The sequence below is a fragment of the Neoarius graeffei genome, chromosome 5, assembly GCF_027579695.1.
Source record: "Neoarius graeffei isolate fNeoGra1 chromosome 5, fNeoGra1.pri, whole genome shotgun sequence".
Classification (NCBI taxonomy): domain Eukaryota; kingdom Metazoa; phylum Chordata; class Actinopteri; order Siluriformes; family Ariidae; genus Neoarius; species Neoarius graeffei.
The window spans coordinates 62,737,368-62,752,045 of NC_083573.1; the positions used below are offsets into that span (position 1 = coordinate 62,737,368).

Consider the following 14,678-nt stretch of genomic DNA (forward strand, 5'->3'; position numbering starts at 1 on the left):
ATTATTTTACAACACAATTATTCTTTATCAGCTTAACATTTTATTTAACAAAAGGAATATTTTTGTTTTATTTTTTAAATAAACAATAATTTACCCACATTTGTAAAAGTTGTAGTAAAATATAATAGGCTATTACTTTAAAATATTCCTTTTATTAAAAAAAAGTTAATAACAAATAGACCTTTTCTTAATAAACATTTATGAACATTTTGTATTACCTGCATTTGCTTCTCTTTTCTTGAGCTTTCTCTGGTCTGGAAAAAGAGAGCTCAGATTTCTTGTTAAATCTGTTTGTAGTCAATCACAAAGCAGCTCTTTTCTGTTTTACATGGTGTGTGTGTGTGTGACATTAGAGCTGTGTTACTTCCGCCTAGGGTGAAGTGGAATGCATTCCCGCTATTTTACGTTATTGTGCCCTCTGCTGTCTCAACAGTGCAATTGTAGCTAGGAAAAACAATGAGATTACACAACCTGATAATAATGATTCATTGTTTATTTCATCGATTCAAATAAATCTGTATCGCAGTTTATCATCGCCTGATATATCGTGACATGCATACAAACCAAAGTTTGTTTAACATGATTCAAATTCGTTGTGGTGCTAGAAAGAGTCTGATTGAAAGTGATGGGTAAAAAAAAGTTTGATTTTCACTCCAGAACGGCTGTACAAATGGAAACTTGACTAATCTGATTGTCTTTGCCCATAATGATTTTCTCTCTTTGTCCTCTGTTTCCCTGACCCTTTCAGCAGGAACCGCCTTCTCCAGAGCAGAATCATTTCCAGGTGGGGATGAAGCTGGAGGCGGTGGACAGGAAGAACCCTCATTTTATCTGTCCTGCCACAGTAGGGGCACTGCGAGGGGTGGAGGTGCTGGTCACCTTCGATGGCTGGAGGGGAGCTTTTGACTATTACTGCCGTTACGACTCCAGAGACATCTTTCCTGTAGGCTGGTGCACTCTCACCGGAGACAACCTTCAGCCGCCTGGCACTAAAGGTCTCCTTTTTATCTGTCTGTGTGAACACAAAACATCTGTTTGTGCTGAGTGAAGTTTTTGTCAGCATTCAGTCACAGTTTGCTTACTGCTCAAATAGGAACTAGGATGAAAGAGCCATGTTGGAAGCGTAATGACTGGTGTGTGTGTGTGTGTTGAGCACTGCATATTTCAGAACTGCGTGTACAGGATCAGTCAAAAGTTTGGACACGCCTTCTAATTAGGTGTTTTTACTTTATTTTTATGAATTAAAAGTAACTTCATGTCTTAAAGTAATGATGGATGTTTTTATTTAGTTGAGCGGTTCTTGACAATATGGATTACTACAGTTGTGGAATAGGGCTATTTACTGTATTTTTATTATTTACTGTTTGAGCTCAGATGCATTAAGAAGGCATGACATTGCACTAATTAACTTTTGATGAGGCAAACCTGTTAATTGAAAAGCATTCCAGGTGACTACCTCATGAAGCTGGTTAAGATAATGCCAGTAGTGTACAAAGTTGTGTAGACTAACAGTGAAATGCAGGTTTTTTTGTTTCCTTGTTTGTTTTTAAAAAAATTATTTATTTTATTATTTTTTTGAACGTATATGTGACTGAGGAAATGCAGCGTGATTTTAACGCATCTAAGTGATATTTATTTTTTTGTATTTTTATTTATTTATTTATTTATTTAAAAAAAGAGAGATTTTTTTGGGCTTTTTTCACCTTTATTGGATAGGACAGTGTAGAGACAGGAAACGAGCGGGAGAGAGACAGGGAGGGATCAGGAAATGACCTCGGGTCGGAATCGAACCCGGGTCCCCGGATTTATGGTATGGCGCCTTATCCACCTGAGCCATGACGCCCCCATCTAATGGCCCTTTTCCACTACCCTTTTTCAGCTCGCTTCAGCTCACTTCAGCCCGACATGGCTTGCGTTTCGACTACCTTAGAGCAGCACGGCTCAGCTCGCTTCAGCCCTGCTTAGCACCCAAAACTCGCATGGTTTTGGAGTAGGGCTGAAGCGAGCCAAACCGAGCCGAGTGGGGCTAGGGGTGTGAGGAGACACTCCCCTGTGCACTGATTGGTGAGGAGGAGTGTCCACACACGCCCCGCGAGCACGCTGGGATCTGTAAACACCGTAAACCCGGAAGAAGAATAATTACGAATTACGAGAATTTCTGAAGCCTTATGCGCCTCGCCTCATCTATACGCTCTTGCCAGTATCTGTTGGCGTTGTCGGTGACAACAAGCCACAGCACCAAGACCAGCAACACTAACGACTCCATGTTTATTGTTTACTATCCGGGTCGTGAGACTACCGCTTAAAAGCTCACTGATGTCACTGTTTGCGCCGCCTAACGACATCACGTGACGTCCACCCACTTTCGCTAACTCCACCCAATGTGTCCACCCACTTCCAGCCAGCACGGTTCAGCGCGGTTGTAGTCGAAATGCAACTCCAACAGCCCCGCTCAGCTCGACTCAGCCCAACTCAGCACCGCACGGCTCAGCACGACTCAGCCGCGTTGGTAGTGGAAAAGCGGCATAAGTGAAATATAATCATCTCCACCAGCATTTCCTGTTAACGTCAAGCTAGCAAGCGGGCTTACATCACTTCAGTGTTCCTACAGGTGATGCGAATCCAAACAGAAAACAAAAGCTCTTGAAGATGTGTAGTTCTCGGACGAGCTCTCCAGTGGGTAGTTCCTCTCAATAAGTCCCTAGAACTGTTTGGTCCGAAAGTGTCTAATTTCTGTCCAGGTAAATAACGAATATTTCAAGTTCATTAGTGTGAAATGAAATTTATCACTGTATGTTTGACTTGGCTAGCATTAGGCTAGTATATAGTTCACATCAGTTAATGCCTGTATATTTATTAGTGTGCTTGCAAAAGCACACGATTGTTCTTCTTAAGTTTTATTTTTATTATTCGTTTTCACCCGTTTTTTGGATCCACTACTCCTCCTAGGGCTTTTGAGATAGAGACACCATTCCAACGCTGAAACGTAGGGCCCGATCTGGAATGGTGTGCTTGTTAAAATGGTTGCACTACCCCATGTCATTCATTTGGTATTCCTGTTTTTTGGCAAAATTCCGTGCCATTGAAATGAATGGGAGTGATGACGTCATAAGGAGCTCCCCCACTCTAGACGTTAGAGCGGGAGCAGCAGAAAAAAAAAAATGTAAACTGCGATTTTACAGCCAAAATCCATGTTTTAAACCCGGTAAAACCTCCTGAATTAAATTGAAAAACATATAAAAGGGTGTAGAGGAGATTTCACTGCGCTGTCAAAGAGTGTGACGGGCTGAGCTATGACGCTGTCATAGCGCGCAGGCAGCCATTTGCCGGCATTTTTAAATCACTGCTGTCCTGTCCTGTCGCTACATTCTTCATCTGTATAATCTTTGTCTAGTCTCAAAAAGTAAAATAATTCACACTGGCTGTTAACTTCATTTATTGGTTAACTTTTGTTATTACAACTCCGGTAGCAATTCACTCACCAGGCATTCAAAACGTTCTTCCGTGTCTCGTTTGGAGAAACAGATGAACTGTTCCATTGGGGGGGGGAATAGAGGGGTTTCCCGGGTTCTTTGTGGGGCAGCCCATTGTGATGGGGGTGTTTTAGGGGTAATGACTTAAAAGCCATTTGGAGGGCTCAGTAAGGTATTTTTGTGCATGCCAGTTATTGTATGTATTTTATAGAATGTGAGAGAATGTGGCTTCATTTGAGCAAGCACACTCCAGCAGCTTCTGCAGAGGAAACGCAGTCTAGTTACATATGCCACTGAATTAATAATTAATTACTAGGGAAGTCCTCAACCTAGGTCTTAAATATTTCGCGAGTAGATTTTCATCTGGATACGTACAGCAGAAAGAACTTACGGAGTATGGAAGCTGACTGCAACGAATAGAAAAAAGTCTTCATATTGAAAAGATTACAGGAGGTGAAACACGTGTAACTAGTTTGCCACTGAGCAAAATGACTGAAGCAACACTAGAGAAGGGTTTGTGCTGGCGTTATTGCTTTACGAGCTCTTGGCACCTGCCCAGCTGGCACTGAGGACCACCACTTAATGCTCGGTGCCCATCAGTGGGCCTCAGGTTGGCGCCTGGTCCCAGAGCGAAGTGAAAAGAAGGTAGGGAAGAGCAAGAGGTTTACTGTTTCATGTGGGTGTAGTCTGCCTTGTCAGAGATGGGAGGAAGAGCGGGAGTGGTCCAGCTTGATGGGTGGAACTGTGGATAAGAGGGTGAAATGCAGGACACAGGGGGCACTGAGTTCTACCCAAGAGAAAGAAAGAGAAAGACTCTCAGCTCATGACAAGCAGCGAAAAAAAAGCACTGATAAATCTGGGTCACTAGATCATTTTGTGGTAAGTTGTGTTTTGTTTGGTGAGGGAGAACGTGACGGTGTGTATGAAATGTATCGGTGTTTCTTTGGGTTTTTTTTTATAATTAAGCGCCTTGGAACGTTGTGTATTTGTGTGTAATAGCTTACACATTTTATGTCTCATACCTCACAGGCCAAGGCAAGCATGAGCCACTCCTTCACTTATAACTCCAACTGGAATAAGTTCAGAACAAGCACTTGTTCCATGTTGTGTGTTTATTTGCAGGGTCTTTCCTGTCGCGTCAAAGTGTTCAGTCTCAACAGGGCGCAATCGTATAGGTTCCGCCGCTGTACACTCAGTATGGGTGGCACATGCAAATGATGTTTTGTGAGAGTGGAAGGGGCCCGTGTAAGGGGTTAGATAGTGGAGAAGCACTGTGAGGTTGAAAATGCGGTATTTTGCCAGCACCAGCGTGTGCTCGGTGTCCCTGTGCTGGCAGACTGTCGGTCCAGGTGTGGTCTGTATACAAGTGTCTCAGCACTCCTGAATTCCCTCGATTGGAAGCAGGGCATCACTTTCTCCTTCCTTTGCTTTGCAAGGGCTTTGTGAAGATGTTGAAAGTGAAGAGCAGGAAGGAAGTGTGGGGCCTGTAACACCCTAATCACACACACTTGCACCCACACAGCAGACCATAGTGCAGACAACGTGTGTCTCTTGCAGTCTGGCTTGTGAACTGGGCTGTGTGTGTGTGTGTGTATGTGTGTGTGTTTATGTGAACCCCTGGAGTGCTCCTCAGCTTGGTGTAAACTGCAAAACTGGCTGCCTGCACAGGTGTGTACAAATCTAGTTCCACAGTAGATAAAGGATGTGTTGATTTTCTGTGTTAGATTTTTGACCAGCTGTTTTTTTTCTTTTCAGCACTGGGTGTGTTCATAAATTTGTTGCACTTTTCATGTAGCACAAAAGTTTATCAGTTGGTTTTTAACGTTTTAGTCTTAAGCTTTTGTTTTTCCACACTAGACACACTTTGTGTGTGCTCTGTCTGTCTGTCTCTCTCTGTCATACTCTCTCTCTCACACACGCACGCACACACGCACGCAGTGTGTTTAAGGGGCCATCAGCAACAGGACTGGGTAACGTAACAGGACTCGTGTTTTTGTTCAGTGGTGAAGAGCAAAATGGGTCACCATGGGTCTGGAAACAAAAGCCTCACCATGCGTATGTTGAACAATGCCTTTGGAGCAGCTGCAGCAATGACTCACTACTGTATAGTTACCAGGCATGCAGATGGCGTGCACTGACACAACTTTTGCATTTTGTTCTCATCAGATCACACCACCATAATTTTGATTGTAGCTCCAAAATAATGCTGACTTGAAACTTTTTTTTTTTTTTTGTATGCTTTCTGATCGATCTTCTGCTGCGACTGTATGTAATGCTGACTGACACAACATAGATTTTACATGTGAAAACAAGGCACAGCTTGTCTTAAAACCTGCTGCCAACACTTCTGTAACGTTTAAGCATTATTAACCTGTAAAAGTGTCCGCTCTCTCAGTATCAGGGCATTGGGTATCGAGCAGTACCCAGAACTCTGCACCCAGTCTCTGATTGATTGAAAATGGAAAAAGTGGGACCCTAATGATAGGATTAATGGGATTTGTACTATGTATTATATATTTGTGCAGGGCAGCAACCAGCTTTCTCTTTGCTGTTCACAGAGAGATTTTACATTCATGAGAAACAGGAACTAGTCAGATGCTGGAAATGGAGCAATTGCAGTTTGTTTGCATTTATTTTAATGCTTCATTGAGATGCCAACAATCTTGATATTTACATCTTCAAGGAAAACTTTTTATGAGAAGGACTTTTTTTTTTTTTTAGTCATTGTTGTTCGAGAAAAGGTATGTCTTTTTTTGTGTCTAATTGAGAAAAGAATGATCTAATGGTCATTTTATAATTAATCCCCTGTTTAATGGCATTTTTAGTCATTAAGTGTTCCCACCCACCCGCTAGAACTCCTCCATCACATGACGCCAGCACATATTTCCTTTGTGACGCCATATTAGGCCCGTCACAGCATCTTTTTGTACTACTGCTCATGCTACATCCGAGAGCAGCTGAACTCTCAGAATAAAGTGCAAACTGTGCTCTTTTGCATACATGAGTTCACAGACACCCATTACAGGGAAGAGAGTAATGCCAGCTTACCCAAGGAGCACAACCAATTTTAGCTGTCTTGGACTCCCAGCTACGAATGGCTGTGGCATCATCAGGATTTAATCTCCTGACAAAAGGGCAAAGGTCACTTAGGAGCCAGCACTATCTTTAAACTTTTTTCCCCATTTTCTTGAAGGGTGTGAGTAATTCTGGAGCTGACTGTAAGGTTATATGATCGAACGTGAGCCAATACTCTAAATGTCATTCTTAAATGGTATGTTAAATGTAGATGTGGTGGTTTGTTTGTTTTTTAAACTTCTTTATTTAAAAGAAGTGTGAGAGAGTGAGTTAACACCATCCAGCAGGCACAGTTCACCTCACGGCACAGACTAAGATTAATGATATTCAAATCTACCTCTGCACTTACAGAAACATTTGATAGCACTTAGTCATTCTGGTTATAACACAGTTGTTGTTCTCTTTTCTCTCAGTGGGTTTGCCAAGGCCACTGGGTGCTTCAGGTGCGCTACCTGACAGCAGCGTGGAGGGCGTAGACATGCCCATGCCCCCAGCGCCCAGCAGGCCTCCTGCCCAGAAGCGCCGTAAACCTGGACGCAAGAAAAGCAGGCCATCCAGCTCCTGGGCTCAGAAAGATAGCACGTCTACTGAGGTGCCCCAGACAGATCAGCCAGGAAATGGACCGGAACCTTTGAAAATCCCAAAGAAGAGAGGGCCCAAACCTGGGAGTAAGGTACACAAAGGACTTTTTAGGGTGGAGCAACTGTTTTTAATGCTTACCTATAAGATTTAGTCTTAACCAGGGCTTTGAACCGGTTCAAGGAACGAAAACCGGGAACTTTTTCTATTTCACATGGAACAGAAATGAAACCAGGAACTTTATTATTTTTTATGTTCCGGAACAGAAATGCTTATTAAAAATAATGGTAACCGGTTAATACCGGTTTTTATTTCGTTCCTCAAAGTTTCCGTAGCCTACAAATAAAAAAGTCATTCTTCTCCTGCGCAAGTTTCTATGACCCGCTGGGGTTCACTTCCTGTGTGACGTTCGCTGACTGAATGGAGAGAGCGGGAGGGTGGACTACTATCACGTCTCCACATCTTAAAGAGGTAAATATTGCAGTCTATCGTTATTCAAAAACGTCAATTTCAAACACGATATCAATATATTTGTCCACGTTAATGAGAGGCTCGCGAACATTAAATGACGTTAACCTCTGTTAGCCTATCAATGCATAGGGCCTGACTAGCCTTTGGTAACACACTAAACGAATTCTCTTTCATTTTTGGCACTTTTTCTGTTTGTGTAGATGGGAAGACATACTGAGAATCCAAATCGCCAACATTTGAAATAATAATTGTTTTGAATTATTTCTTGTCTTATTTAATGAAGGTTGTAATAGAATTAGCCTACATTTGGCTTAAGCTGGATGAGACAGAGACATAATTTTATGGCCATTTGTTAAACAGCTGACAGGGAACGTAATTAACCGTTCCGGGAACGAAATTTTTTTGTTCTAACCGGTTCGGGAACGTCTATTTAATGGTGGAACCCAAAACCGGAAACGTTAAAATTCCGTTTCTGTTCGGAACGAACCAATAGGAAAAAAATTCTGGTTCAAAGCCCTGGTCTTAATACTCATTATTAAATTCAGGTCTATGTCTTGTGTGATCACTTCTCAAGATATGTCAAATACACTCTTTGTGTGCATCGTAGATGGGTTGGGTTAAGCATGCTGCATGGTTGGAAGGGGCAATGGCAGGTCCTGGCAGACCCAGAGGCCGAATGTCAGCTAACTGGACACAGAAACTACATCAGCAAAATGAGATAGAAACCATCAAGATCCCAAAGAAGAGAGGCCCCAAACCTGGCACCAAGGTTTCTGTCTCACCACTTTCCTGAATTGCAGCACTTTTATCGTATCATTTTAAGGAACCTTTTTTTTTTTTTTTTTTTTTTTTAAGAGTCCTCTACTACATGCAAGGCAAATTACAATGAAAACTTTGGAGAAACGTTCCAAAAACCATACCATCCTCCCCCATCTGTTGAAATTATAAATACTTTGTGACCAATATTTGTAATTAAAGGTTTCCAAAGGTATGCAAGTGTAAGGTCAATATAAATCTGTTAGTAATTGTGTTTTGGTATATATATGTGTGTGTGTGTGTTTTGTGATCATGTCCACAAACAGAGAAAACAGCGTGTGGCTTCTGACCCAGTGCCCGCATCCCCCACCAGTAGCACGCCAGAGCCTGACACCAGCTCTGTGCCACTGGATAACGCCACCATCCCCAGCGCTGCCATGCAGGCTCCTACAGGTACCCGACATCCACTACGCTCAGTCTGACGTGCCCCCGTACTCCGTTCCGTAATGAAATCAAAAGTGAATAGATTTCATCGATTCATGTCCGTTAGAACTTACTCAAGTCCATTTTACACAACACACAGCACCACGTTCAGTGCACTTCCATGTTAATCAGCAAAACCATTTACACCTGCCGTGTGCCCACTTCAGCTTGGAGCACTACAGTAACAGTGTGTCAGTTAAAATCGAAACTTTTGTGGAAGTTTTCATTTCCACAGATTGTAGGAGTGAAAAATCTTACTGGATTAATGAACTTATCATATACAGTGATCATGCATGCTTCATAAAGATCTGATGGTTAGCACAGATATTTGCACATTTTTACATTTACTAAACCAGATTAAGGAAATAGAGAAATGAACGCTTTGCTCCCCTCGTACTTGATATGGCAAGCCGCACCCAGTGTAAACTGAGAAGCATCACAGAGCAGTTGCTTCTGGTCTAAAATGGGCTTTGTATCCAGCTGTATAACAGCAAACATGTCATGTGGAATGTTCTGTCTCATGGCTCCTCCTCTCATACTGGCTGTGTGTGTGTGTGTGTGTGTGTGTGTGTGTGTGTGTGTGTGTGTGTGTGTGTTCCAGTGTGCGTGTATCTGAATAAGCAGGGGAAGGTGGGTCCTCACTTGGACGTACGGCGCGTGCAGGCTCTGCCAGACCACTTTGGGCCTGGTCGGGCGTCTTCAGTGCTGCAGCAGTGTGTTCAGGCCTGTGTGGACTGTGCACATAACCAGAGGGTTGTCTTCTCCTGTCTCAAACCAGGTCATGGAGGAGAGCTCATCTCAGGTCAGCAGACACGTAAAACTTTGACTGTTGACAATCATCGTCTGGATACGCTAATTTAGTTTGTGAATTTACACAGTCTAAACATTTCATTGTGCCCTTTTACTCTGCTTCTGAAGGGACCAAGTAATAGTAAATTGCTGACTGACCCCTGCCCTATTGCCCCACAGCCCACTTTGATCAGAAGCAGCACACTCTTACGCTGCCTGCAGTGAACAGTGTGACGTATGTGCTGCGCTTCCTGGAGAAGCTCTGCCACAATCTGCGCTGTGAGCCACTGTTTGGAAGCCAGCCAGTGCCTCTGGGAGGAGGGCATTACGACAGCCACAGCTACACAGGTCTGCACTAGAGAGCTGCAAGGAGATAACGTTCTGTCCCCGACCACCCTCTACACTCTTAACACCACCCTCTACCTTCTCTCTCTCCCCACTCAGTCATGTCCACTCAAATGCCCTTTTTACACAGATATTCCATAATATTGGCATAAGGAAGACAACTCAATATTCCAGCTTTAGCGATTTACACTGAACCAAATAAAGCTGGCATGGAGCCATGCCAATGTGTGTTTTTACATCGTGAGCTGGCGTTCCGCAACCAGAGGCGTGACGTGTCACGATGGCACATCGGTGTTCAGGGTGACGTATCAAAGTGTCAGAAATATGAGTACCCTGAGTGTATGGCTTTGCTTTCAAAACAACAGCAGGTGAACTGAGTGTTGGTGCTTTTATTAGCTGTGTGCATTTATACAACTCTTCAAACACAAGCAAAGTTGCTGAGCATCATATGCAACATGTAATTATGTCCGCTAAATAATTTATTGGTAAGGGAAGTAACTGCATGCATGCATGCGCATATATCTCATCTCATCTCATTATCTCTAGCCGCTTTATCCTTCTACAGGGTCGCAGGCAAGCTGGAGCCTATCCCAGCTGACTACGGGCGAAAGGCGGGGTACACCCTGGACAAGTCGCCAGGTCATCACAGGGCTGACACATAGACACAGACAACCATTCACACTCACATTCACACCTACGGTCAATTTAGAGTCACCAGTTAACCTAACCTGCATGTCTTTGGACTGTGGGGGAAACCAGAGGACCCGGAGGAAACCCACGTGGACACGGGGAGAACATGCAAACTCCACACAGAAAGGCCCTCGCCGGCCCCGGGGCTCGAACCCAGGACCTTCTTGCTGTGAGGCGACAGCGCTACCCACTACACCACCGTGCCGCCCTGCATGCGCATATATATATATATATATATATATATATACACAACACAGAGCTCTGGAAAAAATGATCTCTGGTTTTACTATTTACAGGCATTTGTTTTAGGAACATGAACATTTTTATTTTATTCCATAAACTACTGGCAATCCCCCAAATTCCACATAAAAATATTGTCACTTGGAGCATTTAATTGCAGAAAATGACAGCTGGTCAAGTGTAGTGGTTAGCACTGTCTCCTCACAGCGCGAAGGTCCTGGGTTCGAGCCCCGGGGCCGGCGAGGGCCTTTCTGTGCGGAGTTTGCATGTTCTCCCCGTGTCCGCGTGGGTTTCCTCCGGGTGCTCCGGTTTCCCCCACAGTCCAAAGACATGCAGGTTAGGTTAACTGGTGACTCTAAATTGACCGTAGGTGTGAATGTGAGTGTGAATGGTTGTCTGTGTCTATGTGTCAGCCCTGTGATGACCTGGCGACTTGTCCAGGGTGTACCCCGCCTTTCGCCCGTAGTCAGCTGGGATAGGCTCCAGCTTGCCTGCGACCCTGTAGAACAGGATAAGCAGCGATGGATGGATGGACAGCTGGTCAAAATAACAAAAAAGATGACGCGTTTTCAGACCTTGACTAATGCATAGAAATCAACATCATATTCAATTTTCAACAACACAATATTAATGTTTGAACTTGGGATGTGTTCAGAAACCAATATTTGGTGGAATAACCCTGACATTTCATCACAGCTTTCATGCGTCTTGGCATGCTCTCCAGCAGTCTTTCACATTACACTCTGGTGACTTTATGCCACTCCTGGTGCAACAATTCAATCAGTTTTGTTTGATGGCTTGTGATCATCCATTCTCCTCTTGATCACATTCCAGAGGTTTTCAGTAGGGTTCAGGTCTGGAGATTGGGCTGGCCAATCTCCAGACCTGCAAGGTCTTGATATTGTGCTCCTCCATCCACACCTTGATTGACCTGGCTGTACGGCATGGAGCATTGTCCTGCTGGAAAATCCACTCCTCAGAGTTGGGGAACATTGTCAGAGCAGAAGGAAGCAAGTTTTCTTCCAGGATAACCTTGTACATGGCTTGATTCATGTGTCCTTCACAAACTAAAATCAGCCCCATTCCAGCCTTGCTGAAGCACCGGCAGATCATCCCTGATCCTCCACCAAATTTCACAATGGGTGCGAGACGCTGTGGCTGATAGGCCTCTCCAGGTCTCTGTCTAACCATTAGATGAAAAGCTGAAAACTGGACTCCTCAGAGATGACCTTACTATGGTCCAAGCCTTATGGTCTTTAGCAAACCTCAGCCTGGCTCCTCTTTGCTTCTCATTGATGAAGGGCTTTTTTTCTAGCTTGGCATAACTTCAACCCCACCCAGAGGAGCCTGTTTCGAACCGTCCTTGCTGTGCACTTAACCCCAGCTGCCATTCGTCATTCTTTTTGGAGGTCATTTAATGTCGTCCTTTGGTTGTTGAGTGACATTCGAAGGAGTTGCCAATCATCCCAGTCAGCGGAGAGTCGTTTGCTGCTTGACCTTGTTCTTATGAACTGCCGTCTTTGAGGTTTTGAGGATGGAAGCAACGTAAGGCTCAGTGTATCCCTCTTCCAGTAAAGCCAGAACTGAACCCTTCTTTTTCTCACTCACTACTTTTTTCTTTTTAACTCTTTGGCATGATGATGATTAAATATTTTTGTATTTCAATTAAATTGAACGTACTACTAGCACTGTTTTTGCCATCCAAGCTGCTCCTATTGCAAGAGGATAGTGATGACTAGCCTGGGCCCGCCCATCCTAAGTGTGATGCAACACGGGGGCCTGTTGCAAACTTAGTCTGGCAAGGCAAGCTATCTCCAGCTCTTCCAAGCTCCTGAAAAATCGGGAGCCAATCAACTTTGAGCATCTCCAACGGCCCTGGGTAGAGGCGTGTTCAAGGCAGTGACGTAGTAGAACTGCGACCGGAAGCCATAGATTGTTTACAGAATCTATGCCGGAAGCGCTTCATTCACTAGAAACATTACGAACATGGAGCAGCGGCAAGCCTTTGACACAGCGGTAGATGCTGTATTGAAAGCATTCAACGGGAAGTTCTCATTGAAAACGGAGCAAAGAGCAGCCCTGGAGGTATTTATCTTCTTCCTGTTACTCAAGCAGTTTCCGTCGCGTCACATACGTCAGAGGAAAGAGTGATGTGATTGGTTTAAGCTTCGTCACAGCCTTTTCTGGCTTCGACCAGTAGCAAACTGAGGCATTTCAGGGAGGCGGGTCAACCACGCGCTTTGGGAAACGGTTGGGCTTAATATCTTTGCCAGACCAATGCTTGCAGAGCTTTGAAGTTGCGTTAGCCAGACTAAGTGATGACCACAGCAGGGTTTTAATTTTTTTTTTTTAAATACTTTTCCTCGTTAAATAAAATTTGGTTCAGGTGATCATCTAATCAGTATCTCAAGTAAAATGAGGTGTGCTTGTGTTGGAATTCTAGCACAGACACTGGTATGAAATGGCGCCATTCATAGAAATGCTGATTTAAGAAAAAATTTAAGCAGTCTCTTAATTTTTTCCAGAGCGCTGTAATATATTTGTGTGTGTGTCTGTAAATAAATAAATACAAACCATGTTTGTGTCCTTTAGCCGAGCTGCCTTTTGGGGGGGGTCCGTCATGAGAAAACTGCACACGGAGAGAGAATCGGAGTGAAGGGTAATGAGGAAGAGGGGAGTGGCGTAACTTGTGAAAGCAACATGTTTGTGCGATCAGAATTATGTTGGAGGAGAAAGTGAAGAGAAGTAGTGTCCTGAGGCAGAAAGGTGCACGGACTTTAGATCCTGTAGACAGAGACTTTTGAATTCTCGCTGGTGTCAGAAAGAAGAATGTCAATTGCAAAAACTTCAAACCCCTGTCCTGCCGTTCTGGCTGTCCCTTTAACACAGACGTTGATTCCGACTCTGTTCCTACCAGTCATTCCGTCTCAGAAGCGGAACAATGCAGACCCCCGTTCTTCATTGGGATGTTTAATTCGGAGCATGCGGTAAAATAAAGGCGCAAGACTCCTGCCTTGAACAGGCTGTGTAGAAGGGGCTAAAAACATATGCCAGCTAATACACACTTTATACAAAACTCCTGTCATACAATAAGAGAATATTGTGCAGTGAATGTGATGCCTGTCTGTCTGTGTATTTATATCTGTCTTTTCTTGTATGCTATGTGACAGAGAGGAGGAGCTTTTCAGAGTGTCTCAGTTCAGGACCAGGTCGAGGGACAAAGAGATTTCTGTCAGACTCCTGTAGCAGCAGCTCGCTACCACATAAAATGGCTAAAAGCCACTGCCTCTCATCTGAAGGTATGACGTTTATTAGGTTGCCTAATCAAGTGCCCTTGGCGTTAGTCACCATTTTAAAGTCTAGGACTTTATTTAATAAAACTTCTTAATTAGGCCACACCAATTTGATTAGTTGGTTCTCGGAATTGCCGCTTGAAGAAAATGCAAAATGAGAAGAAAAAAAATCGAAATCAAACTCCCGCCAACAGAAAAGGTCACGTGACGTGAGATCACGTGACGTCGAAAACCAATCAAATCGCCCCTTTCACTTTCGTTAAAGACTTGTGAAGTAGCCTACTCCTGGTCAAATCTTTTTTTTTTTCTGTGCATTGTAGATGTTCAATTGACTGTAATTCAATCGTTTATTTAGCCTCTGTTTACTGGTTTGCCTGTGTTATTTGGTCTAGTTCCACCACTAATTTTACCATCAGAGCTTTTATTTTTATTTCGCCCGCTCGCTTCATATTTTTCCTGAAAAAATCCGAGAACCAACTAATTA

General features: G+C 43.7%; 1 protein-coding gene across 7 annotated transcripts in view; it reads left to right on the forward strand.

The window, feature by feature from the left end:
* LOC132886954 (polycomb protein SCMH1-like) overlaps positions 1 to 14,678 on the forward strand; it is a 34,430-nt gene that overhangs the window by 15,901 nt on the left and 3,851 nt on the right. For 6 of the 7 annotated variants that reach the window (XM_060922201.1, XM_060922197.1, XM_060922198.1 and 3 more), the window contains 7 exons: positions 749 to 995; positions 6,962 to 7,221; positions 8,206 to 8,367; positions 8,681 to 8,807; positions 9,439 to 9,639; positions 9,807 to 9,974; positions 14,072 to 14,200. In XM_060922201.1, coding sequence (XP_060778184.1) covers positions 749 to 995; positions 6,962 to 7,221; positions 8,206 to 8,367; positions 8,681 to 8,807; positions 9,439 to 9,639; positions 9,807 to 9,974; positions 14,072 to 14,200 — 1,294 coding nt within the window. The remainder of the gene's footprint in view (positions 1 to 748; positions 996 to 6,961; positions 7,222 to 8,205; positions 8,368 to 8,680; positions 8,808 to 9,438; positions 9,640 to 9,806; positions 9,975 to 14,071; positions 14,201 to 14,678) is intronic. The other variant, XM_060922199.1, reaches the window with a different exon arrangement.